We start from the raw sequence: 26,251 nt of genomic DNA on the forward strand, positions 1-26,251 counted from the left end.
AAGAGGGCATCAGATCCCATTACAGATGGTTGTGAGCCACCATGTGGTTGCTGGGAATTGAACTCAGGACCTCTGAAAAAGTGGCCAGTGCTTTTAACCTCTGAGCAATCTCCCTAGCCCCAATATCTACTCCTATAATGTTGTAATTCTATAATTGGCTAGAATTGAAAGTCTGTTAATAAGTATCGAGGAAGTACTGAGAAGTCAGGGCTTTCACATTTGAATGGAATGCGAGTGGAATGGGGTAGCCACTCTGGAAAAATCTGGCCTTTTTTCCAGTCGGTAAACATCTGCCACATGACTTGGCAACTTGACTCCTACGTATGCAGCAAACAAAAACCAAAAACATAATTTAAATGGTAGCCATTTCCTCACCGACATTTATCAGAAACCTCATCATTGATGCACACACACACACACACACACACACACACACACACACACACACACACACGCCATGTGAGCTTGCCAGCCTTCTGTAAATGTCAGTTGACACAGTCCATTACCTTTCTCACTTTGACCTCTAGGAGCTGTCAGACCTCTTCCCCCTTACAGTTACAGGAAATGCCTAAGTCAGCATTTTCTTTCACTTTGCTCAGTTTGTTGCTCTGGAATTCCTATACCTTCCTAGGCTAAAGTGTCATCTTTAGCAAGTTAGTTTTGTAATAAAGACCATGTAAGAGGGGTTGGGGATTTAGCTCAGTGGTAGAGCGCTTGCCTAGCAAGCGCAAGGCCCTGAGTTCCGTTCCCAGCTCTGAAAAAAAAAAAGAAAAAAGGAAAAAAAAAAAAAAAGAAAGAAAGACCATGTAAGAATTAGTAGCCTTGTAGCCTTGACAGGCGGTGGTGGCACATGCCTTTGATCCCAGCATTTAGGAGGCAATCAGATCTCTGAGTTTAAGGTCAGTCTGGTCTACAAAGTGAGTTCCAGGATCGTCAGGGCTACACAGAGAGGGGAGGGGGAGGGAGGAGGAGAAAAATAATTAGTAGCCTCAACCACTAAGGGTGAGGAATAGATGGCATTCTATACTGGAACGTCATCAAATATTCACTGACAATCTTTTTCTAAGGGCATCAAAGTTTCTGTTCTTTATTTTGACACAAGGGCAGAGTTTACGCCTTATCCTATCAGGAACTCAAACATATATGTATGTATGTATATGTGTGTGTGTGTGTGTGTGTGTGTGTGTGTATGTGCATATATGTATGGTAGCTGCTTTTGTATTCACATTGTTTCTACCCAGTAAGTGTACAAAGCACTTTGTTTTTTTCACTATCAGTCCAGAATACAGGTATTCATGATAAGGGCCCAGTATCTTGTATCTAGCTCACTCCAGTAGAACTTTCATGAAATGAATAACAAGCTAAAAGTCTCAAAGGTTCATTCTCTATGAAGACTAGGTTCTTGAGTGAGAGTCAAAGCTTTTCCTCTTCTTATTCTCCTTCTAGTCTGAGGGTCTAGTTTAAGCAAGTGTGAGAGAGGACTCTCCGCTGGACACAATGGCACATCTCTTGGTCCCAACACTTAAAAGAATGAGGAAATTGGAGAGTAAGTTTGGTACATACTGAGTTCAAAATGAGACTGGGCTACTTAGCAAAACCTTATCAAGAATAAAGGAAAGAAAAGAAAAGAGGAAAAGAAGAAAAAAGAGACTTCACTTAACTGTCTACCCCACTCTGAAATATAAACGCCTTTCTTCTCCCTGACTTCCTGTCCCTTCAAGTGGTCACCCAGCTGATACTTTTCTGAATATGTATTGTGCCAAGCATCATTCTTACCTGTCAAATTCAGCAATGCACAGATGACCTGCCTCTCACCACCTCACCGCTAACCGAGGGTGTGATTTCGATTTGCCCTTTTCCTCTGGAACCCTACCCCTTCCTTAGAGCACACCCCCAAGTGGACAGTAAATTTAGTTAAAAGGCCTCCTCGACTTGCCAAAGTGGTTGGGAAGGCCAGTATAACCCTAGCACTCAGTAGAGTAGGGCAGGAGGATTGCCGTGAATTTGAGACTAGCTTACCCCGAAACCTCAGAAAGAGTTGACTCAGTAACTTGTATTACGACACAGTGAGAGGCTGGCATCAGAAGAAGCAAGAAGAGAAAGAAAGATCTTCAGCGTACAGACATTTTAAAATGTTGCAGAATATCCTGTATCACATAAAACCTCTTTGGAAAGTATATACCTATAGGCTGAAGGTTTCCCTGAGACACAGCGATAAATACTTAGGCTGACTGGGTCAAAGACCTCACAAGACCATCACAGGTACAGACCTCAGTATCAAGTTCTCCTGGAACTGCATCAGATTTGAGATCTAACTAGCCCGGTCCTATGGAAGCCAAGAAAGGCCCAGCTGGCCAGAGCTTTCTCTCCTCCCACACTGGCTTTCCCAGGCCCCAATTAGACTCTGCTTCTTAAAGATCTGTACTCCCCCTTCTTCCTCTGTAAGTAGTACTCTAAGGGGGTATGGAGGACAACCCAAAATTCAATTTCTTTTTGTACTTCACTAGGTCCTCAGCACCTGAAATGTCCTACCAAAGGACTTGTGTTTTCCCTAATCTCATTCAGGTATTAGGGACTAACCTGCTGGTCAGTTAGAGATAAGACATGTCATTGTCCCATAGATGATGTCCTCATACTTCTGGTGGTTAGAGTGGTTAACCTCAGACCATACAGAAGGACGTAGTAGTTTGTGTCTACTACAGTCTGAGCTTTTGGGGAGTCTAAGGCAAAAGGACCTCTTGAGCCCAAGAGTTTGAGCCTAGCCTGAGTAACATAAGAGACTCTGTCTTTTGAATTAAACTTTCTGGGGTGCTAGGGGTGGGAGACAGGGTTTCTGTGTGTAGCCCTGACTGTTCTGAAACTCACTATGCAGACCAACCAGACTGGCCTCAAATTCAGAGACCCACCTGCCTCTGCCTCTCCATGCTGGATCAAAAGCATACGCCTCACACCCAGCCAGAATAATTTTTTAAAAGACATCCTCATCCTTAATACTTCACATTCACCAATCAGGGTATCATTAATCTGTTTTTAAAAAATGAGAAAACTATGAAGACTAATGGACAGCACCCCATAATCTCTTGACTTTGTTTGCTGGCTGGCTGGCTGGCTGGCTGACCACACCAGAGCCCACATAGTTATTACTTACTAACCTACTATGTTAAGTAAGATATCATGTTAGGAAATCTGTTAAAACTAATTTTCTGTCAGTTTATACCACAATGAAGCTGCAAGATTTGAAGACACCAAATACTGAAAAGACAATGAGAAGCATTCTTGCAAAAAGTTCTCTCAACAAAGACACAGGCAGACAAAACCACGACTAGTGTAGACAGGTCATGACAAGCAACAGGGGCTTCTTCTAAAACTGACCTGCATTGTTGTCTGGCTTTATTGTTTTGTGTAGCCTTGGCTGTCCTAGAACTCACGTTGTAGACCAGGTTGGCCTTGAACTCACAGAGATCTGCCCACCTCTGCCTCCCAAGTGCAGGGACTAAGACAGAAGAAGTCACAACACCTACCTCTAGTCTGTATTCTGTTTGAAATTTCTGTAGAAATTTCAAGCCTGTCTCCTTTTCATAATCAATTGAATTGGCACTGAAACTCTTATAATGTAGAAACACAAGAGTAGACTTTCAGAATTAAGTAGCCAGCATTGTGACACATGCCTATAATCTCAGTCCTCGGGAGACTGAAGGCATCCAGAGCTGTGTAGCAAGACCAGTCTCAACAAGAAAAAGCATGTGTGTCCTTATTGCATACGAATGCTCCAAGCCAGGTGTAGTACCCAGAGTCCCTGCACTTTGAAGGCTAGCCAGAAGGATTGCTTGAGTCCAGGAGTTAGGCCAGCTTGGTGACACAGTAAGTCCCCATCACAAAAAACTGTGGGGCCAGTGAGATGACTCAAAGAGTAAAGGCACTTGCTGCCAAGTCTGATGACCTGAGTTTGAGGGGGGAAACCACATGTTTATGAGAAAATGGATTCTCACAATTGTCCTCTCCACACCCATAATGGCATCTATACGCCCACAAAAGCAAATCAATAAGCATAAAACCATTTTTACACCCTCAAATACAAATATTTCCACCAACTGAAATAAACTACACACATACTTTTGGGGCACAGAATAAAAAGATTATGACTGAATTGAACTAAGAAAAAAAATTTAAGAAGCAGAGACCCATGAATCATCTGCTTTTCCTAAAACCATATCTGTAACTGTCCCAGCCTCTGCAAGGACATGGGCAAAGTTACATGCTCTCCCTTGTTTTGTGTGTGTCTATGTGTGTATGGTTTTGGTGACGTGGGGTTCTTTGTTTCTATTTTTGTTTAGGTTTTTATATTTATGTTTGTTTGTTTGCTTTCTTGCTTGTTTGTAGACAGGGTTTCTCTGTGTGGCCCTGCCTGTTCTGGAACACACTCTGTGGACAAGACTAGCCTTGAACTCAGAGATCTGTCTGCCTCTGCCTCCCAAGTGCAGGATTAAAGAGGTGTCCCACCACCATCTGGCTACTCTTTCTTGTTTTCATAGAAAGGCATGAGCTAGGGCTGAGAGAACCTTCGAGCTTAGGTCTAGTGATGGGCAGTGCTGCTCACTTAGCATAATAGGCAGAGCGTGTGGCTCTAGAGTCTGCTTTCTTTTCAAAAACATTTTATTTTTAAAATATTCTTTTTACTTTATGCATAGGAGTATTTTGCTTGACTGTATGCATGTGTACCGTGTGCAGGCAGTGACCACAGTTGCTAAGGGAGGGCACCGGATTCCCCTGCACCAGGCTATGGTATATGTGAGCCTTCATGTAGGTGCTAGAAATGGAAGGCAGAGGGTCCTCTGCATGAGCAGCCAGTGTTCTTGTCCAGAGAGATCTCTGCAGCCCTTCAAATCTGCTGTCTTAAAAAAAAAATTTTTTTTGAGATAGAGTTCCATGTCGTCCAGGCTGTCTCTGGACTCACTATGTAGCCACCAATAATCTTGAACTTCTAATCCTCCTGCCGGCTCCTCCAAAATGCTAGGATCCCAGGAGTGTTTACACGCAGCTTGTGAGGTGTTAGGGATTGAACCCAGGATTTAACTACAGTCTTAGAGTTCGTTTGCATTTTTGGAAGTTTGATAAGACTGCAGCTCTGTGATAAGGAGACTTGTGTCCTGCTTAAAGGAACGAGAAGCCTGGAGACCAAGGGGCAGGAACCTTGGACTTTTTTCTGTTATCCTATGGGTGCCCACATCACCAATGACTGAAGTTGTCTTCTCTCTCAGAAATAGCACAGCCAGTTATCCAGGTAAAGTGGACACTGGGCAATCTCACTTTGACTTACTTTTTAACTGAGCTCTTGGTCAAAAAAAAAAAAATCTGCTGTCTTTCTGGAAAGTAATACAACCCCCCCCCCCCAGTTGCTTCACTTCCTGTCCTTGGGTTCCTTTTCAGCAAAGCAGCCTGCTGTGAACAGACCTTTCTACTGGCTTAAAATCCTGGAGGTGGGTGGAGAGAAGGCCCAGCTGTTGAGAGCTCTGGCTCCCCTTGCATGGGACCAGGGTTTGACTCCCGGCACCCACGTGTCCGCTCATAATTATAGATCCAGTACCAGGGGACCCAGTGTCTTCTCCTGACCTTTATGGGTATCAGACATGTACATAACATATACCGTCTTTTGGCTTTTTTAGACAGTGCCCTGTTTTTCTGTCATTTTTACTTTTAAGTTTTATCTTTTTGTGAATGGGTATTCTGCCTACATGTGTGTCTTGCACCATGTGTGTTGGATTCCCTTGGGCCTGGAGTGACAGCTGTGGGCTGTCACATGTACGCTGGGAACTGAACCCACCTGGTGCTCTTAACCCTTGAGCCATCTCTTCAGCTGCCGTCCCCCCTTTTTATAAATCATTAAAAAAATTAAAAGACATTCCACATCTTTATTGTGTTTTGTTTTTGACACAGGGTCTCTCTTATGTAGCCCTGGCTGCCTTAGAACTCAATATGTAGACCAGAGATCCACTTGCCTCTGCCTTCTGAGTGCTTAAAGGATTAAAAGTGTGTGACACTATCCCTGGCCTGTGTGTGTGTCTGTGTTGTGGGTGCCCAATTGTGCATAAGGAACTCAGAGAACCACATTCAGAGTCAGCCTTTACGGGTCTTGAACCCCAGTCATCAGGCTTGGCAGCAAGCACCTTTACCTGTTGAGCCCTTTTCCTGACCCTTTACTCCTTCTATGGGGCCTTCACTGCTGCCCAGGCTGCTCTCTAATTCTTGGGCTCAAGTGATCTTCTCCCATCACCCTGAGTAGCAATAACAATGCGTTCGGCCTCATGCTAGCTTTGAATCTGTTTGAAATCGTCAATTGGACTTCATCTTCTAATGCTGAACTCCCCAAAAAGCCAACTGGAACTCATGTATGTGCTTAATAATGTCATGCAGATCAAGCAGGTCAATAAAAGCAACACACAAAGCAAACATAACAACATAAAAACGCTCTACCCTGTTATGAATTTTATTGGGTCCAAAGGTGATATTTCTTCACATGGAAAAAACTAAATTCAAGCCACACAAGAACATGCCTTGAGGGAAACAGTGATGAAGCCTGCTCGGACCACACAGGAGCAGATGCCCATTCAGAGCAGAGGCCGCATGAACAAATCTTTATTCGGAACAGACAGACGTTTACAGCCAATAAGAACACAAAGGCCATGGACAAGACTGTAAGCGCACCTGAGCTTTAAGGTTCTGGTGAGGTCCTCACAAAACTAACACACTCCACATACCAGCCGGGTAAGAAGAACTCATGTGTCAGGGCCAGCGGGGGCACGACCATAAGTGAGCTGTGAATGACCATAATGAGGACCTTTGTTCAAACTAGCTGCTTTTCTAATCTAATCAGGTTAATTTCAATACAAAAAAATAAAAAATAAAAAATAAAAGGTGCCACCTGGTCAGCAACATCATACACTGGTGACAAGAGCAGGTTTACTGAGTTGTGAGCTCAGACTGCTGGACCTTCAGGCTGGCCTTGTCCACCTCGGTAGACTGAGGATAAAAGGGACCTACCAGCCAGTTGAGAGGCGTGTTGTTAACAAGGTAATCCATAACTTCATCTAAGGACTCCTTCATTTTCTGCAGCTGCCCCTTGCTAGAAGTGAGGACGCCATCAGACACTTCCTTGAAGGAGGTAACATTGCGGAACGCCGAGTAGATGTCACCTGCCATCACCCCCAAGTGTTTGGCCTGGTCTTGAATGTTCTGTGGTAACCCTTGGACGTTGAACAGGAGCGTCTGGCATGTAGTGTGGAGCTGCTGGGTCAGGTTGCGGGCCATAGACAGAGTATGTGACTCGATGTGCTAAAAATAAAACAAACTCAAGAATTAGCAGTGGATCCGATGGCCGCTATGAACGATTTAGCCCAGTGACAGTGTGCTGGCTATGTATCCATACAGACATCCTCCCCGTGCAGCTTCTCTGATGCCTGGGTATTTGCTTGGGTTTCCTCAGGGAGGAATGCTCTGGCATTGAGCTAACCCTCCAACCAATCCTTTGACGATTTAGTAACAATACTGTATGCAGCAGCACTAATCATATTTCACAGCTAGGAACATATGCTTGGAGTTTAATGTGCCCAATTAACAGCTGGAAAGTAGTTCAGGAGGAGATTTGAACTCGTGACTGCAAAGGTCACCATCATAAACTGAAGAACGGCAAGCAGGAGAGAGCAGACAATCAAGACATACACTTGCTGTTGTTGGTTTAACTTAGTCTCTTCTCCAATAGGAAGCTACGGTATGCTGATTTCAGCAGCACACTGCCCCTGGGGACACAGAGAACCATTCTGTATGGTTACACTGAGCCAGTTCTAGAATATCAGCTCCTCTTTCGCTGGTTTACTAACCGTCAGTCCTCAACTGCGTCCTGGTCTCTTCCAGAAGCCACCCGACTCACCCATTTGAAGGCAGGTACTGTGCACCACTGAGGTACATTCCCAGTCCTGTCACTTTTAAAAATAATATTTAAACTGCCTTTACCATGTGCACTTAGGCAGAGGTCAAAGGAGACCCTGAGGGAGTTGCTTCTCTCCTTCTACCTTGAGTCCCAGGTGCCTTTAACTGCATATCCATTTCACCAGCCCCTCTCTATTTTTTTATTTGGAGATAAGCCCAGGCTCAACTTGAACCTGCCATCCTCCTGCCTCAGCGTCCCAAGTAGCTGGTATTCTACATCTGCGCCACCAGTGTGAGCTGACATAAATATACTCTGAGAGGATTCATGGGGGGAACTGAAGCAAACAGTGTAGTAAGGACTTCTCCAGACGCTGTAGTGAATGGCTCTCCATCATCTTACCTCAGCACAATGGGACTCGTCCGTGTCGTCGTAGCCGACGATTCTCTTCCACTCCACCCATGAGACAGAGAGCTTGTCCTGAATTTTCTGGTTAGCACTGTGCACATTCTTCCTGGCGAATTCAATCTTTAATGAAACAAACCAAGCAAACACAACTAGTCCTTGTGTCTCATCTGCTTACAGCTCGTGGTGTGGGCAGGCAACACAGATGCCACGGAGTTGAACAAGAGCTGCATTTACTGATCGGCTTCCTGGCCAGCCAAGCAGTAGCAGCTCTTTACCGCGTCTGTGCGATTATGACATCGCTGACGTCAAAATGTGTCTCCTGAGCGCAGGGTAAGATATACTAGACTTTATTTTTTTATTTTTTATTTTTTCGGAGCTGGGGACCGAACCCAGGGCCTTTCGCTTCCTAGGTAAGCGTTCTACCACTGAGCTAAATCCCCAGCCCCTGTACTAGACTTTATATTTGCATGAAGGGTAAAAGAGAATTTAAAAAAGAAAAAGGCATAGGGGAAAGTGAAGGAGGAAGGCGGCCAGGCATGGTGGTGGATGCCTGTTAGCCCAGGATTGGGGGAGGCAGGGGCAGGAGAACTGCTACAAGTTTGAAGCTAACTCTGTCTATGTTTCAAGTTCCGGGCCAGCCTGAACTGTACAGCAAGACCTTGTCTCAAAAACAAACAAAAGAAAAAAAAAAAAGAGGAAAAGAATTCAGCCTCCTTCCTTGTTACCAGCCACCTGTTCTTCCTAGAAGAAACTGCCATTCGGTACAGTACATGCCATTCTTCACCTTGGCATTCTTTAATGGCTGCACAATAACCTATTGTGGCATTCCCCACAAACCTGCCCCTACTTGCTGTGCACTGTTTCCATCTTTTGCAACTATAAAGAGAATAAATTATTTACACGGCAAATATCTAACAAATATCTGAGTTTTTATTTATTTAGATTTTTTGAGATTAAAGTCTTAAATCCTGACTGCCACTGAGCTTGCTATGTAGACCAGGCTGGCCTCGAACACACAGATATCCCAATCACGGATACTTCTCCCTCCCCAAGTGCTGAGATTAAAGTAAGTGTTTTCTTTCTTTCTTTCTCTTTCTTCCTTTTCTTCTTTTTTAAAGAAGACTTACTTATTTCTATGTTATTTGTATGAGTGTATGTCTGCATGCATGGATGTGCACAATATGCATGCCTGGTGCCCTCAGAAGCCAGAAGAGGGTGTTGGATCCCCGGAACTAGAGTTGCAGGTGGTCTGAGCTGCTGTGTGCTGTGGGGCAACCCATCTGAGCCCTTTGCAAGTGCAAAAAGTGCTCTTAACCACTCAGCCCTCTCTCCAGGCCCACAGAAGTTGTTCTTTTCAGTGTTGGGGTCCCGCAGACATTCACAACAGCAACCCCTTCTCTGGATCATTGAAAACTGCACCACACTGTGCTCATGCCACAGGACAGAGGTGGCTGAGGGCCCTGAAGTTCTGACTTTATTTCCTTCTCTGGAGTCATCTACACTCTCCACATTCCTACTGGGCTATTCACATACAGTACTGAAATTCTTCAGTGTCGTAATTATATCTACTCTTATCCTTAAAATGAACCGGCACTCACCAGATGGACAGTGGAGTGGAGCTGGGAAATGGTCTCCTGGCCCTTTTGTTTGGCGTCTTTGATCCTGCCGAGAGCCTGATGATAGGCCCGGGTGCAGATCTTGGTAGACAGGGACTCCAGCCGTTCATAGTATCTTTGCTTCTGAACCATATCAAATCCTTCCACCTTTTTTGCTTCCATCTCTGACAACAGAGGGAAAGAAAAGGAAAAAGATAAACAAAGCCGATCCTTTGTTTAGAATTCCACAGTTGGAATCCTAAGAAAGATGTCTTCATTTCCTAAGACTGTTCACGCCTTCACGCCCACTGTTAGGTGGATCACACTGAAGCATTTGTTACACACACACACACACACACACACACACACACACACACACAGAGAGAGAGAGAGAGAGAGAGAGAGAGAGATGTTTACATGTGCTTCTTCCTACCTACACACACTTCTTAGCAACATGGACCCTGGCACATAAGATAAGAAGTAGAGGTAATTAAGTACCACTAAGGCTGGTCTCAAACTTGCTATACAATCAAAAATGGGTTTTAAGCATTTAAAACTTTTTTTTTAAGATTTACTTATTAGGTATATAGAGTTCTGAATTGTACATATGCCTGCACACTAGGAGAAGACACCAGATCTCATAGAAGGTTGTGAGCCACCATGTGGTTGCCCGGAATTGAACTCAGGACCTGTAGAAAAAGCAGCCAGTGTTCTTAACCTCTGGGCCATCTCTCCATTCCTCAGAAGTACTTTTAAAGATTATTTATTTTTATTCTGTGTGCATGAGTGTTTTCCCTGCATGTACATCTGTGCATCATGTGCATGTGTGGTGGAACTATAGTTCCAGACAGTTGTAAGTACCCATGTGGGTCCTGGGAATCAAACCCAAGTTCTTCCACTGAGCCATCTCTCTAGTCCCTTGTTTTTAATTCTTGATTCTCCACCTGCACCTGCTCCTCTAGTGCTGGGATTACAGGCATGAGCCTCAGTACCCTGCCTTTTTTTAGGGAGGGGGGATGTGTTCACTATGCAACCCTGGATGGTCTGGAACTTACTATGTACATACTGTAATACCAGCACTTAAGAGATAAAGGCAAGGTCAGAAGCTCAAAGCTAGCATCGTGTATCTAGTGAGTCTGAGGCCAACCTGGGCTATATAAGACCCTGGCTCAGTAAAAAAATAAAGGAGAAAGAGTATGGTACTCGGGAGGTAGCGACAGAAGAAGCAAAGTTATCCTCAGCTACAGAGTGAGTTCAAGACTACCCTGAGTTATGTAAGATCCTTAAAAGGGGAGGAGCTGGGCTGGAGAGATGGCTCAGCGGTTAAGAGCCCCGACTGCTCTTCCAGAGGTCCTGAGTTCAATTCCCAGCAACCACATGGTGGCTCACAACCATCTGTAATGAGATCTGGTGCCCTCTTCTGGTGTGTCTGAAGACAGCTACAGTGTAGTTATATATAATAAATAAATAAATCTTATTAAAAAATTAAAAGGCCAGCAATATGGCTAAGTGGAGAGAGGCGCAGAGAGAGAGAGAGAGAATGGCCCTCAGGAGCTTTTGGTTGAATCCTTAGTCCCCAGATGCTAGAACTGTGTGGGAAGGATTAGGAGGTGTGGCCTTGATGGAGCAGGTCAGTCAAGGGGCAGGTTTTGACAGTTCAGTTTTGGGTGTCATTCCCAGTTTGCTCTCTCCACCTCTAGCTTCACATCATGAAGATGTGAGTTCTCAGCTGTTCCTGCTGACATGCTTTTGCTCCCTAAGTCCAACGAAATGTTTTCCTTTATAAGTTGCCCTGATGATGGTGTTTTGTCACAGAAATAGAACAGTGACTAAGACACATATGCAGGAACAGAACCAGCTCCTGCACCTTGTCCTTTGACTCCAACATGTACATCAAGGCATGCATGCACACCACACACAAGTAAAACATAATTTCACTGATTGATTAATTAATTAAAGGTTAATGGTAGCTTTTGGTTGGACGTGGTGGTACACACTTAACCCTGTACACAAGAGGAAGAAACAGATGGATCTCTGTGAGTTCAAGGCCAACCTGGTCTGTTTTACTAGTTACAGGCTGGCCAGAGATACATAGTGAGACCTTCCTCTAAATAAATGAACAAACTTTTTGAAAAGGGCTCAAACATAACTTCAGCATAAAAGCACCATTACCGAGCTCCTTCTGAGTGAGCGGCAAGTACTGGTCTACCAGCAGCTCCGACTTGCTAATTGCATTTTCCACTCCACTGCTCATGAGCTGCACCATCCCCAAAACCGTATCGATGCCGCCATTGACCACAGACTTGGTCCTTTCCACGCTGCCAGTAACTGCTCCTTTGGTCTTATCCACCACCCCTGAGACTGTGCTGGCTACAGAATCCTTGGCTCCAGCCATGGTAGTCGTCACTACATCCTTTGCCCCAGTTACGGCACCTCGGGCATTGGCAACAATCTGTAAGCAAAGAAACAGAGAAGCCAGCTTATGAGAAATATGGGCAAATACACACTCATGGTTCTACAAAGGCTACACAGCTAAATAGTCAAAGGTGCACTGAACACGATCTTTTAAAAAATATTCTCATTTATTTATTTTATGTATGTAAGTACACTGTCACTGTCTTCAGACACACCAGAAGAGGGCATCGGATCCCATTACAGATGATTGTGAGCCACCATGTGGTTGCTGGGAATTGAACTCAGGACCTCTGGAAGAACAGTCAGTGCTCTTAACCACTGAGCCATCTCTCCAGACCTGGACATGCTCTTTTATTCTCAGTCTTGGGCACACATAGCATTAAGACTTAATGAGGCTGAATGTCTCTGTCGGGTTGCTTTGTCCTACCAGACTATCCCTAAGTATAAATGAAATGAACAAACATGAAATAATCAATTTGTCCAGACAAGTTGTTTTGTTTTTGTTGTTCTTATTTGAGACAGGATCTCACTACAAGGTACTCTGGCTGACGTGGAACTCACAGAGATCCACCTGCCTCTGCCTCCCTAAAGCTGGGATTAAAGGTGTGTGACACCATAACTTTCCCATTCATAATAATTAATATTAGAAGCCTAGGAGGCCAGCCTGGTCTACAGCCAAGACTATGTGGGAGAAACCCTGTCTCAAAAACAACAAAAATAAGAACAAAAAAGAATTTCTCTTAGGGCTAGCAAGATGGCCCAGGGGACAGAATGAAGTGCTACAGAGCCTGAAGACCTTAGTTCTACCCCTGGAGTTCACATGATGGGAGGAAAGAACCAACTTCCACACAATGTCTTCTGAACTCCACACATACACCGTGGCACCAACACCCCATTCACCACCCCACCCCCAAAAGTTAATTTACATATAGTATTTTTTAAAACTTTATCTTGTTTTTTCCTTTGTTTTTGATTTTTGTTGTTGTTTTATTTGGCTTTGTTTTTTTGAGACAGGGTTTCTCTGTGTAGCCTTGGTTGTATTGGATCTCACTCCATAGATCAGGCTGGCCACGAACCCACAGAGACCTCCTTTGCCTCCCCATGCTGGGATTCAAAGTGTGTGTCACCACAGCCTATCACATAGAGTATTTTTTAAAACTACTGGGTGGGTGGTTCATGTCTATAATTCCATCAGTCAAAAGGCTAAGGCTGCAGCTCCAGTTCTGCTACACAAGGAGACAATGACTCAAAACTAAGTAAAACAAAAAGCCCTGAGTTGAATCATCAACAGCTCTCCTGACAAAGAATAATCTAGTAAACCATTACAATTTGCAAATAGGCAAAGGTAGAGGGAGAAAAATAGGGTGATAGCCTGGGAATGTAGCTCAGTTAGTAGAATATTTAAACATGAAACACTAGGTTTGAGGCCTGGCACCATGGAAAGTGGGCATGGTAGCCTACAAACCCATGACCCTAGCATTTGGGAGGTAGAGGCAAGAGAATCAGAAGCTTAATGTCACCTTTATCTGCAAATGGAATTCAAGAGCAGCCTAAGCTAAGAAACCCTGTCTCTCAAAACAAACAAACAACAACAACAGACAGCAGAAACGTATTACCTCCTGGTGAGATTATATAACTTTACATAGCTCATGCAGAAGTCACATCAGTCCAGAAAGGAAACTGCAGACCAAGTTGAACTTGGCCCTCTAATACTGGCACATAGGTTTGTCTAAGTTAAAGAGAAGAATCATAGGGAAGGAGAGAAGACAGCAAGAGATACAGGGGAGGGTGGCACATAGCCACAAACACCTCAAAATCACTTCTTAATAAGATCTCAATTTGGGCTGGAGAGATGGCTTAGCGGTTATGAGCACTGATTGCTCCTCCACAGGTCCTGAGTTCAATTCCCAGCAACCACATGGTGGCTCACAACCATCTGTGATGGGATCCGATGCCCTCTTCTGGTGTGTCTGAAGACAGCTACAGTGTATTCATACATTAAATTAATTGATTAATTAATAATTCTTTAAATAAGATCTCAATGTATGAAGTTTTCAGTTTAATACCCCAAACTAATTTTTATCTAGTTTGAAACACAGTAAGTTGACTATATTTGTGGTCTTGCATATTAAACTAAGCCCTCTACACACTAGGCAAGGAATGAGCTACAAGTTCATTGTATATAAGTTATGCTAGATATTATAAATAAGTAATCAGATTTTTTTCTTTGAAAAAGGGTCTTACTGTGTAGGCCAGTATGGCCTAAACTCACAGAGAATAGCTTGTCTCTGTCTAGAACCCTGAGATTCAAGTCATGTACCACCATATTAACCAACCATTCATCAAATTTTAAATACCCCAAATGGAAAATAATTCCTCAAGCAACACAAATGAAAATTTTAGAGACACAGAAAGGTATCTAAAGGCTATACACTAAACTTACCTATTTAAATGGTGAAAGGCACAACCCAATGTCCCCCTAACTGAGAGCCTTTTTTGCAATGCTGTATTCTTAACCAGAAGGAAAACTTTAGGGCATTATCTGAACTGCACAGTCACCAAGACGGATAAAGCCAATTGTTTTTGCCAGCAGTGGTTATCTGTCGCATATGCATGTGATTCCTATCAGCAGTGCACAGAACTATGTCTCCCAGTTTGTATATATACACATCCAGCACCATATGGAATCAGTTACTTAAAAGCAGTTTCACAGCCGGAGCAGAGTTACAAGCTGGTAGAGACTGACTGGCCTGCAATCTAACCAAAAGCAGTCCGTTCATCTCTGTTTCTTGGACTCACCCCAACGGCAGCTGAGGAAGACGGGGAGCAGTCATTACTCCTTCAAAATAAACCCAGCTCGGGGTTGGGGATTTAGCTCAGTGGTAGAGCGCTTGCCTAGGAATCGCAAGGCCCTGGGTTCAGTCCCCAGCTCCAAAAAAAAAAAAAAAAAAAAAAAGAACCAAAAATAAATAAATAAATAAACCCAGCTCCAGCTGCAGTTTGAAGGGAAGGTATTTGTGTGTTTATGGCACTCTGAGACTGGGCTAACAAAACAAACATGAAAACATCCCAAGTAGCAAGCCTCAACACTGTCCCAAGCTCACCTCAGATGTTGGCTGGTTCAGAATAGGCAGCCTTGCCTCCATCCTGTCTAGCCCCTTGCAGGCATAGGTATTGGCGACCGCAACTGTAGGAGGCACAGACAGGAAAATGATCACTCATTGTAAGTACAGGATGAACACACGGATAACACCTCAGGGCTTTATTTAGCCTTATTATGAAAATAGCAAGAATGCAGCTTTGTTTTTCTTCGAGCCACAATATCGACTTCTTGGTTTCTCTTGCTCTCACAGGAAGAAATTTGGTAGGTTCCTGGCAACTTTCTTCCAGTGACAGGTAAATGAGGGGTTGTGTAGGGAAAGCAGCTAAGGAAGAAGGCCCCAATGTTAGCGACAGTACAGGTGACGCAACCTTCTACTGAACCTTCACTCAGGAAATAAAGTAGCCCATGCTGAGTTAATCCCTATTTATCTCAGTACATAGAGATACATTCTGGGATCTCACCAGTGAACAGTACCACCCTAGATCTTCTTAATGAAGCCCAGATTTCAGTCCAAGCTTCCCCTTAAAGATAACAGGTCAAGAATCCACACCAAATTCATTAGGGAGTTAGCGCCGTTGGAATAACTGTGTCTTAAAAGATCCTTATAATCCTAGGCCCTAATTTACCCTTTGGAGAATGATGCAAATATTTGTTAAAAGCAGTTCATTCCTGCTTTTGGAGATTTGGAGAGTCTGGTAGTTCCTCTAAAATTAAAGAAAAACATTTGATGTGCATGGTTAGGTGTTTTGCTTGCAAGTCTGTGTACCAGGTGTACAATCCTGGTATCTGTGGGATACCAAAAAAGCCACTGGGTCCCCTGGAAATGTGAGTGCTGGAAATCTCACCCAGGTTGTTTGGAAGAGCAGCCAGTGCTCTTAACCCTCAGTTATCTCTCCAAGCCCAAGTTCCTCTGAAATTTAAACAGTTATTAAAGATCCAGCAGTTCCACTCTAAAATACATACTAAGGAGACTGGAACTGTTACCCTCAAAACCTGGGGTGAGCATATATATGTTCACAGAAGCATCATTCACCACCTTCCCAAGGTAGACACAACCTAAATGCTGATGAATGGATCATGTTGGGGCTGAGGAGACAGCTTGTTGATTAAAAGTGCTTCAAGCACAAAAGCTTGAAGACCAGAGTTCAGACCCCCAGAGTCTGTATGATGTGGATTACAAGTCATCTGCAATCATGGCCTCTGCATTAACAGGAGATCCGGAGCCAGCCTGGCTAGTTTGGGTAGCCATGTCAGTGAGCTCTGATTTGTGATTGAGAGACTCTGCCTCAAAAGTCACAGTGATTCAGGGAGGTTCCAGGCATCAGTCTCACACCTCCACATGTCTACACACACACAACACACATGTAAGCATACTCACGCACAGATACACACACACACACACACACACACACACACACACACACACACACACACACCCCAAGTGGGAGAAGCATTGTCTGGCTAGTTTTTAGGTCAACACAAGCTAGAGTCATCAGACAGGGGGAAACCTCAATTGAGAGAATGCCTCCAAAAGATAGCACAAACCAGTAGGTCATTGTCTTAATTAGTGATTGATTAGAGAGTGACCAGCCCAAAGTGGGTGGGGCCACCCCTGATGTGGTGGCCCTGGGTTGAATAAGCAAGCTGAGCAAGTCGTGAGAATCAAGCCAGTAAGCAGCACTCTCCCACAGCCTCTGAGTCAACTTCTGCCCCCAGGTCCCACAGTTTGAGTTCCTGACTTGGCTTCCCTTAATGGACTATGATTCAGAATATGTAAGCCAAATGAACGTTTTCCTCCTCCGGTGGTTTTTGGATTTACAGTGTTTCATCATAGCAAAAGTAACCCTAAGACAAATATGTTCTACCCATACAATGTGATAGTCTTCTTCAATAAAAAGGGATTAAATACAGATACAACATGAACACTTGCCATGGCTACAAAGTACATACAATGCTGTATCACAGATAAGCCCTAAAAACCCCTATGCTAAGTGAAAGAAGCTTTTTTATGACTGACTGTACCAAAGGCCAGAAATAATCTTATATCAAAATAGGTTTAAGAGTAACTTGAGGGCTGGAGAGATGGCTCAGTGGTTAAGAGCACTGACTGCTCTTCCAGAGGTCCTGAGTTCAATTCCCAGCAACCACATGGTGGCTCACAACCATCTGTAATTGGATCCGATGCCCTCTTCTGGTGTGTCTGAAGATAGCTACAGTGTACTCATGTAACCAAAATAAATAAATCTTAAAAAAAAAAAAAAAGAGTAACTTGAGGGGATGGAAGGAAGCGGGTCCTGACTGCTAAAGAAAATGAGCTTGCTCTCACGGCTTGCAGTTCTGGGGATTGAATCCAGGGTCTCATACATGCCAGGAAAGCACCCTCCATTGAGGTACAGCCAGTTTTAACTTAAGTAGATTAACTGTACAGTGTGTGTTCTTATCTCAATAATGTTAATATTAAAAGTAAAAAGGTTTACACTGATGATGTAGTTCAGCAATGTAACCCTAGCCATTTGAGAGGCTAAGGCAGAGGGATACCCTTAAGTTTGAGGGCAAAGTTACATAGTGAGTTCCCAAGGCCAGCAGAAGCTACAATGTGCAACCTTGTCTTGTAAAGAAAAGTTTGGGCAGGCAAGATAATTCAGTGAGTTAGGGCACTGACTGCCAAGGCTGGTGACCTGAATTAGATGCCCCTGGTATTCTCTGAGTACTGTCATGACATGCATCTACACACACACACATACACACACACACACACACACACACACACACACACGTGCAGACACACAAAAATCAATAAAAATGTAATAAAGATTTGTTTTTCAATTTGCACATGCTGTATGAGAAAGTTAACTCAGTTCATTCACCCCTTTGGACGATGCCTTGGTGATTTCAGTTATTAACACAAAAGCATTTTGGAAATTTACTTTTTCTTTTCTTTTTGGTCTGTTGTCTTGAGACAGTTCTCGCTACATAGCTCTGACTAGTGTAGATTTTGCTAGGTTGACCAGGGTGAGCTTGAACACAAAGATTTGCCTGCCTTCACTATACAGCCCAGGCAGCCTGGAGTTCACCATGTAGCCACGGCTGGCCTTCCACTGACATTTCTCCGCCTCCCTCCACAGTGCTGGGGTGACTGGGCTGAGCACCATGCCAAGCTGGGAAGTTTCTATTTAGAGTAAGATAAGTGAGGATCAGTTATGGCTGCAAAGCAGTCCATCTGTGTGAATGAAGGTCAGCAGACAGTTTCCAGGAAGAGGAGTGCTTCAGGAAGGCCTGAGGGCTTCCTGGTGTTCCTTAGAACTCACCCTACCCACTCCCTTGGGCTCAAAAGTGACAGAGAAATCTAAACTCACTCTGTGGCTCCAGCTTCTGGATGATGGGCAGTGCGCCTGTCACAGCCACTGAGGTCACGGTCCTCACTCCCTTCTCTGCCATCTCACACACTGACCTCAAATACGGGTGCTGATCCTTTGTACTGACATAAGCGGAGGACACCAGGTCGTAGGTGGAGCTCACCAAGGGCAGGTTGGCCACCCTCGTCACCACGCTCTGCAAACACGGAGGAGTGGATAGTAACTACTCACACAAGAAAGAAAAGGGCCAAGAAACGAGTACTTAAAAACCATACCGGTTGTGGATCCACTGCTACTGATGCCATTTTTCCTCCTGGAGTAAAGAGATGCCTGGAGAGAAAAGAAAATTACTCCAGAACACCGAGGAAACAATTCCTGTCCCAACCAAGGCAGGCGTACAATTCCTGCACAGACAGTTTCAGTTTCCCTCCCTCTAATTCAGGGCCAACAGCCTGAATGGAGGTTCTGGAGCTGTTTACACACTTTCAATAGGAAAGACTAGTCGTAGGCGTTCTGAGACAGGATTTCTCTTTGTAACAGTCCTGGCTATTCTGGAACTCGGGTGGCACACCAGGCTGGCCTCGAACTCACGAGACCTGCCTGCCCTTGCCTCCCAAGTGCTAGAATTAAAGACGGCCCTTGATTTACTTAGTCCCTGCCTGTGTAAAGCCTAGGCTGACTCTCTTAACTCAACCTAACTCAACCTCCCTAGAGTCGGGATTAGGCCCAGGTCACCAGGCCTGGCTCTCAGCAGCAGGATTATCAAACTGATACTTTAGGGTGTTTGCCGTTCTTGTGAACAAGTTTGAAACTAGCAGTGGCTGCCTTAATGCTGACTGAGCTCAAGAAAGAGTCGCTCCAGGGGACCGTAAAATCTCCTATCCCCAGTGACCCACACCCACACGAAACTGCCTTCTTCCCAGCGACAGAACCTGTCTAGAACAGCTCAGCCTCCAATCAAAAGTCCCAGGTCCTTAAGAATTGCCTGGAAAGCGGAAGCTTCGAGCAGTATCCATACCGAGGAGCAACACATAAAATATCTCCTTACGTTTTCCAGGGGTGTGGTGATGCAGAGGCAGAGGAGGAGCAAGATTCCAGTCCAGCTTGGACTGTAGAGAACCTGAGGGCAGCCAGTGCTGCCTAGTGGGACACTAAGGAAAACCAGACAATTCTCACTATGCACCTTCTAAATTCTTCTGTAAGGTGTTTCCCTTTAAATAATGCCTCTACAGTACAAACGCAAGTTGCTCTACCACAGACAGGCGTGCAAACAGAAAGGAAACCTCTAGAACAAAAGCGAGAGCTTTCCCAACCAGCCCCGGGTTGTTCCCACCCCGCCACCAACTCGTTACTGCAGTTCCGAGCCCAGCGAAGGTAAAGCGGCAGCGGCCTGGGGGCCAGATCTGGTTGCAGAACCCACCGAACAGGAGAGCTGAGAGACGAGCAAATCGGCACGGTCCAGAATCACCGCACAGCAAGGCGGCCCAGCGACTGTTAAATATCGCCTGGCTGCCCCGCCCATGCCTCCGCGCCACGTGATAGCCCAGTGGCCTGGGGCAGCTGAACCCGGAGCCCGCCGAACCCGGCTGGGCTGAGACTCGGGGCCACTCAGTGGGGAGGTGGGGACCCAGCCTGGGTGAGCGGACCCCAACTGGTGCCAGGAAACCAGGGGCCTCCTTGGTGAAGGAACCTGAGCCCAGTGCCCAGAGATCCCAGTACAAGACCAGGAGCCAGCGGGGCGAGGCTTACGATTGTCTGTCTGACTTAGGGCAGGGGTCCTGAAAGCTGTGTTGCAAAGATGCAGGGCATCTTAAGGTTTTGGAAAATGCAGACAAATTAACAGGAGTCCTCAGAAAAGAACACTTCAAAATTGGAAGTTGGGGTAGACTAAATGCCAATAGGGGTTCTAACCTTTTAATTTAAGTCAAGAAAGTAACAAAGATCTGTGGAATTCCAACACAATAATGACCTGTCATTATTTCTGGTTTACTGCTCTTTGGATTTAACCAGTTCATCAATGGGATGTGGTGGCTCTGGTCTGTAATTCCCAGCCCTCACGAGGGAGATTGTGGCAGGAGGCTCGTTGTGAGTTCTAGGCCAGAAAAATACCCTGTTCTCAAACAGAGACCATTTATCAAACGCTCCTAATTGAAAGGTTGGTCTGGATTTCCAAATACAAAGCCTGAGTCTGTCTTCTGTGTTTTCTTCAGCAAGACAATTCCAAATCGCTCTTTACTGATAGCAGCCAACAATTAAGGAGAGATGACCAACTTTATCATGACTTATGCAATGTTTTTAAGGGAACTTAAATAGTCAACATCTGAATCATATTTTAATCCTTGTCAAGAACGCAGGGACGTGAACTGGGTTATTGGATCTCGAAAGGTGTACAGCCATTTGGAGTCATAAGGGTTCAGGGAATTTCTTTCCTGGAAAAAGAGGTGCAGGCCTTCTGATTCCTTGTGAGGGAAACTAGAAGGATCAGTTGAGGATAGGAAGGAAGCTCTTCCCAGGTCCCCAGGGTGTGGAGTAAGAACAGCAGCAGCAGTGCTGTGACCCACTAAAAAGGCTTGTGCACGGTGCATTCGGAGCTATGGAATTTGAACTCTGGGCAGCCTTCACCTCCACGTCAATCACTTAGCCAAAGTTGCATGCACACAAGTGCTGCTCATTTTTTCAAAGGTCCAAAGATCCAAATTGGCTCATTAAAATGTGTGCCTGAATGGATCGCAAGCACTGGGAGACACCACCGTATAATTAAAAAAAAAAAAAAGCCATAAAATGTCTGGAAGTGCAAAGATGTTCTGAGTGTCTTTATTAAAGATTTTTTTGTTCTACGTGCACATGTGTGTATGCCACATCTGTGCAGATATCCTCTGAGACCTTTCGGAAGAGGACATTGGATTGCTAGGAGCTGAAGTTACAGGTGGCTGTAGGCCAAAGCTCTCCAGAGGCTGAGGCAGAAGGATTGCAGTTTTGAGACTAGGTTGGGCTATATAGTGAATAGCAAGCCAGCCAGGTTACATAGCAAGACCCCCACCAAAACAAAACAAAACAGCCCACAATTCTCCTTCTGATGATGACGATGATGTAAAAATAAGAACAATCAACTAAATCTTTTTTTTAATTTTAAATTTTTTGGTATTACTCTAAGCCAGAGGTTCTCAACCTGTGGGACATGACTCTGGGGTGTAACAACCCTTTCACAGGGGCCACCTAAGGCCATCTACATATCCGATATTTACATCATGATTCATAACAGTAGCAAAATTACAGTTAAGAAGTAGCAACAAAATAATGTAATGGTTGGAGGTCACCACAACATGAAGAGCTGTGGTAAAGGGTCACTGCATCAGGAAGGCTGGGAACCACTGCTCTAAGCAAACATTTGGTCTGTCCACCACTTGTTACTCCCCTCCCCCACATTCTAATGACTTCTCGCCAACATGACCTCTTTCTTTGCCCTTTCCCCTACAAAAAGCCTCTTTTTACATTTCAAGCCTGTGAGTCACTTCCCCTTGTTAAAGATGTGCAATTTTTCTTCTGTTTTTATCTGCCAGTGAAGGAGAGGGCCCCTGGGGAAATCATCTGGGACAAGACTACCCTAACTTGCAAAGGTTGGACCACACCAAATCAATCTGTTTCTATTTCACCTTCACCAGTGTGAGAACTTGAGTAGAAGATTTATTAAGAAAAATTAAGACTGACTCCCGAGAGTGGAGGGCCTTCAAGCTGTTTTTCTTTCTTTCTCTTGAGACAAACTCTCACTCTGTAGCCCAGGCTGGCTTTAAATGCATCACGGAGCCCAGGCTGACCTCAAACTTGCAGTGATCCTCCTGCCTCAGCTTCTTGAGTATTATGAACACTGGCATGAGCTATGCTCAGAAAGAGTTATTTATAAAACTGAGTTCTTGTAGAATGGTCAGGACAGCAGAGTCACCTGATTAAAGACTTCTGCCTCTTAGCCCAGATCTACTGAGTTAGAATGTAAGGGGAGTAGTAGAACCTTACAACGGCATGGAATTACTACCACCACTTTATGGAGAAACGGTCTCAGGAAAGTCACCTGATCTGCCTTGGCCTAATGATCAAGCAGCAACCTGACCAAGATTAGATCCCAGGAGATGACCTGAGCTATTGCTTAATTTGTTTTTGCCTGGGCTTCCTCACCTGTGAAATGGAGATAACACTGCTTCCTGGTCCACATGATGATATTTGGCCGTTCCTTGTATTAGTCTTTTGTCTGTCTACTCTTTTTTCTTTCTTTTCTTTTTTCTTTCTTTCTTTTTTTAAAGGCAGGCTCTCGCTGTGTAGCCTAGGCTACCCTCATATTCATCGTGTAGTTTAGGTTGGCCTTGCTCCTCCTCTCTACCCACTGAATGCTGGGATTGCAGATGTGTGATTAGGATTACAGTCACATATCACCACACCTCGATCTCTAAACTCTGCTGTTACAAGGTAGGGATAAGGGGTTGGAGAGCTGGCGCAGTAGGTAATAGTGCTTACTGTGCCGGCCCGAGGGCCTGAGTTTACATCACAGTGCCCACATCAAAACCAAATGTGCCTGCCCAGTATTAGCATTGAGAGAAGGGAAGGCAGGAGGATCACTGGGCTTGATGCACTCCAGCCTAGCTCCAGGTTCACTGATAGAACTGTCTGTCCCAAAGGACCAAGGGGGGAGGTGAGAGCACATGACACCCTATCTCCTCCTCTGGCCTCTGCACCAGCGTGCGTGCACACTCACGCGGGCACACACACACACACACACACACACACACACACCTGTGTGTACATGAACTTGCACATTCCCAAGCATGCAAAACATTCACATACACACACCCACGCCCACACAAGTGAAGGCAGAGAACTGGGTGAGATGGCACATACCTGTAATCACAGCACTGGGAACCTGAGACAGGAGGACTGCCATGAGTTCAAGATTCCTAGTGAGTTCCAGGCAACCTGACCCACACAGGGAGATACTCTTTAAAGAGGTGAGGAGTAGGTGCTCAGAAGATAGAAGGACCTGCTATCAAGCCTGATTTGAGTTAGATTTCCCAGAACCCACTCGGTAAGAGGAGAAAGAAATGATTCCCACAGCTGTCTTCTGACCTTTAAGCACTCCATGCACACAGGTTAAAACCACCACTGCTGAAATTTAAAAAAAAGAAAAAAACTAAATAAAAATGTAAGCAAGGACAAGGACAAACCTGAGGATGCAAGTCTTTAATCTCAGCCTTAGGAGACAGAGACAGATGGATTTCTGTGAGTTCGAAGCCAGTCTGGTCTACTTAAAGAGTTTGAACTCCTGCCAAAACTGCACAGTAAGAGACCTTGTCTCAGGGAAAGAAAAGGAGGGGGAGGAGTAGAGGAACGATGGTATTTGTTTCTGTGGTAAGAGTAGAAAAGGGGGGACAATAAGTAATCTTTTGGGTGATGGGAATTTTTTTACTCTAGGAATGTTATCTGTCTATACTTCTGAAACTCTATCAAGCTGTATACTTACATATTTTTTTATGTATGTTATGCTAGGTCTCACTGTGTTTCCCTGGATGCCCTGGAAATAGTTATTTAGAGCAGGCTAGTCTTGAACACATAGAGATCTGCCTGCCTCTGTCTTTCCCGTCCTGGAATTAAAGGTATGTGTGACCACACCTGGCTGAAGTTTTGAGAAGCTGAAAAAAAAATAATGCAACTTATTTTGTAAGGTTCTGGGGAAGATAAACAAATCAGTAAATTGAACAGTTAGACTCGTGTCACACACATAGAAATGGGACTATTAATGACTTAGACAATCTTATGGTCTATTGCTAAGGGAGTCTTGCTGGCCACTGAAATGAAGAGCAGGGCCAGCAGGAGAGCAAGAAGGAATCTCAGGTATCACTGACTTCCCAGACATTGCCTAGTCTGCTTTCCTGAGCTGTCAACCATGGGCTGATGTGCCTAATGACCCATTGTCTAGGCTTGTGACCATGCTGATTGTAATCAGAATGGCTTGAAGCTTTTTTGCAGTTGCCTTTTACCAAGATTAAGCCAAGGCCTCCTCCAGGCCTGCTCTTAACCTCTGAGCCACCTCTCCAGCCCTCAACATTACTTTTCTACTGCTGAGATAAAACTCTACAACTAAAAGCAACTTGGGGAGGAAAAGATTTATTTCATCTTACAGCTTTTAGTTCACCATCCAGTGAACTCAAATCAGGAACTGATACAGAGACCATGGAGAAGTGTTGCTTACTGATTTGCTCACCATAGATAACTTAGCCTCCTTTCTCATGTCACCCAGAAGCACCAGCTCAGAGATGGCACCACCCAGTGAGCTGGGCACTCCCACATCAATCATGGATCAAGAAAATACCCAACCAGATGGTGGTGGCACATTTTTAAACTCTAGCACTCAGGAGAGAGAGGCAGATGGGTCTCTGAGTTCGATGCCAGTGGAGTGTAAATCCCAGGATAGTGAAGAATGTGCAAAAAGATCCTATCTCAAAAACTCTAATAAATGAGTAAAGGAAGGAAGGAAGGAAGGAAGAGAAGGAAGGGAAGGAGGGGAAGGAGGGGAAGGGAGGAAAGAAGGGAGGAAGGAAGGGAAGAAAGAAAGGAAGGAGGGAAGGGAAGGAAGGAAGGGGAAGAAGAAAGAATGGGAAGGAAGGAAGGGAAAAAAGAAAGGGAAGGAAGGAAGGAAAATACTCCCATAGACTTGCCCTCAGGCTAATCCAAACTGAAGCGTTTTGAACTAATTTTACTGGCAGAGAAGATTTCAAGACAGCCTAATATTGACTCTGTCGTTTGGTTACTAGTTGTCACTCTTAGGCAGGTCTACAATCAAAACGAGCAAGCAGAAAAAAAGAAATACAAAATTTACAGTTGGAGAAGAAAAAGAACATCAAGAAATATGATGTTGGGTCCAAGGCTCATGCTAAAGCAGAAAAGGGGGGAGGGATTAGCTGGAATAAAGGGAGCAGTACCTAGCTCTGTGCTACAGAAGGATTCACATTTTTAAAACCCCATAAACACAGGAGGAATAACTTCAAAACACATAACAAAAACAAAAGCAAAGAACAATTACGATGAAGTTGATTGTTTTCATGCTTCTTTCACATCATATGATTAATGTTCTCAACAGAAAAAAAAAACTGAAGGTTCAACAAATAAGAAGTTTCCACAATAATAGGATATGTATGTGAAAGAGATGTATTCAATACCTCCAGGGGATGCCACAGATAGCACTGGGTTTGATCCTGGTCCTGTCTGTCTGTCTGTCTGTCTGTCTGTCTGTCTGTCTGTCTGTCTGTCATCTATCTATCATCCATATATCTCCACCTATCTGCCTCTCTACTCATCTCTATATCTCTCTGTTCTGTAAAGTGAAGCTAGGGCCTTGTACATGGCAGGCATATGGTCTCCCACTGAACTCTAGCTCAGATTTTATGGTCTTTTTCTTATATATACAAAT

General features: G+C 44.5%; 1 protein-coding gene across 15 annotated transcripts in view; it reads right to left on the minus strand.

Moving 5' to 3' along the window:
- Plin2 (perilipin 2) overlaps positions 1–26,251 on the minus strand; it is a 56,115-nt gene that overhangs the window by 6,116 nt on the left and 23,748 nt on the right. Inside the window, exons 1-8 of one of the 15 annotated variants that reach the window (NM_001400554.1) lie at positions 20,219–20,269; positions 19,074–19,128; positions 18,799–18,994; positions 15,444–15,526; positions 12,097–12,376; positions 9,928–10,109; positions 8,324–8,431; positions 7,039–7,329 (exon numbers count right to left, since the gene is read on the minus strand). In NM_001400554.1, coding sequence (NP_001387483.1) covers positions 7,039–7,329; positions 8,324–8,431; positions 9,928–10,109; positions 12,097–12,376; positions 15,444–15,526; positions 18,799–18,994; positions 19,074–19,103 — 1,170 coding nt within the window. In that variant the 5' untranslated portion in view covers positions 19,104–19,128; positions 20,219–20,269. Of the gene's footprint in view, positions 1–6,461; positions 7,330–8,323; positions 8,450–9,927; positions 10,110–12,096; positions 12,377–15,443; positions 15,527–18,798; positions 18,995–19,073; positions 19,129–19,730; positions 19,789–20,143; positions 20,337–26,251 lie in introns of those variants that run through there. The other 14 variants (NM_001399043.2, XM_063287367.1, NM_001400552.1 and 11 more) reach the window with 14 other exon arrangements.

Source organism: Rattus norvegicus, chromosome 5 (genome assembly GCF_036323735.1).
Source record: "Rattus norvegicus strain BN/NHsdMcwi chromosome 5, GRCr8, whole genome shotgun sequence".
Classification (NCBI taxonomy): Eukaryota; Metazoa; Chordata; class Mammalia; order Rodentia; family Muridae; genus Rattus; species Rattus norvegicus.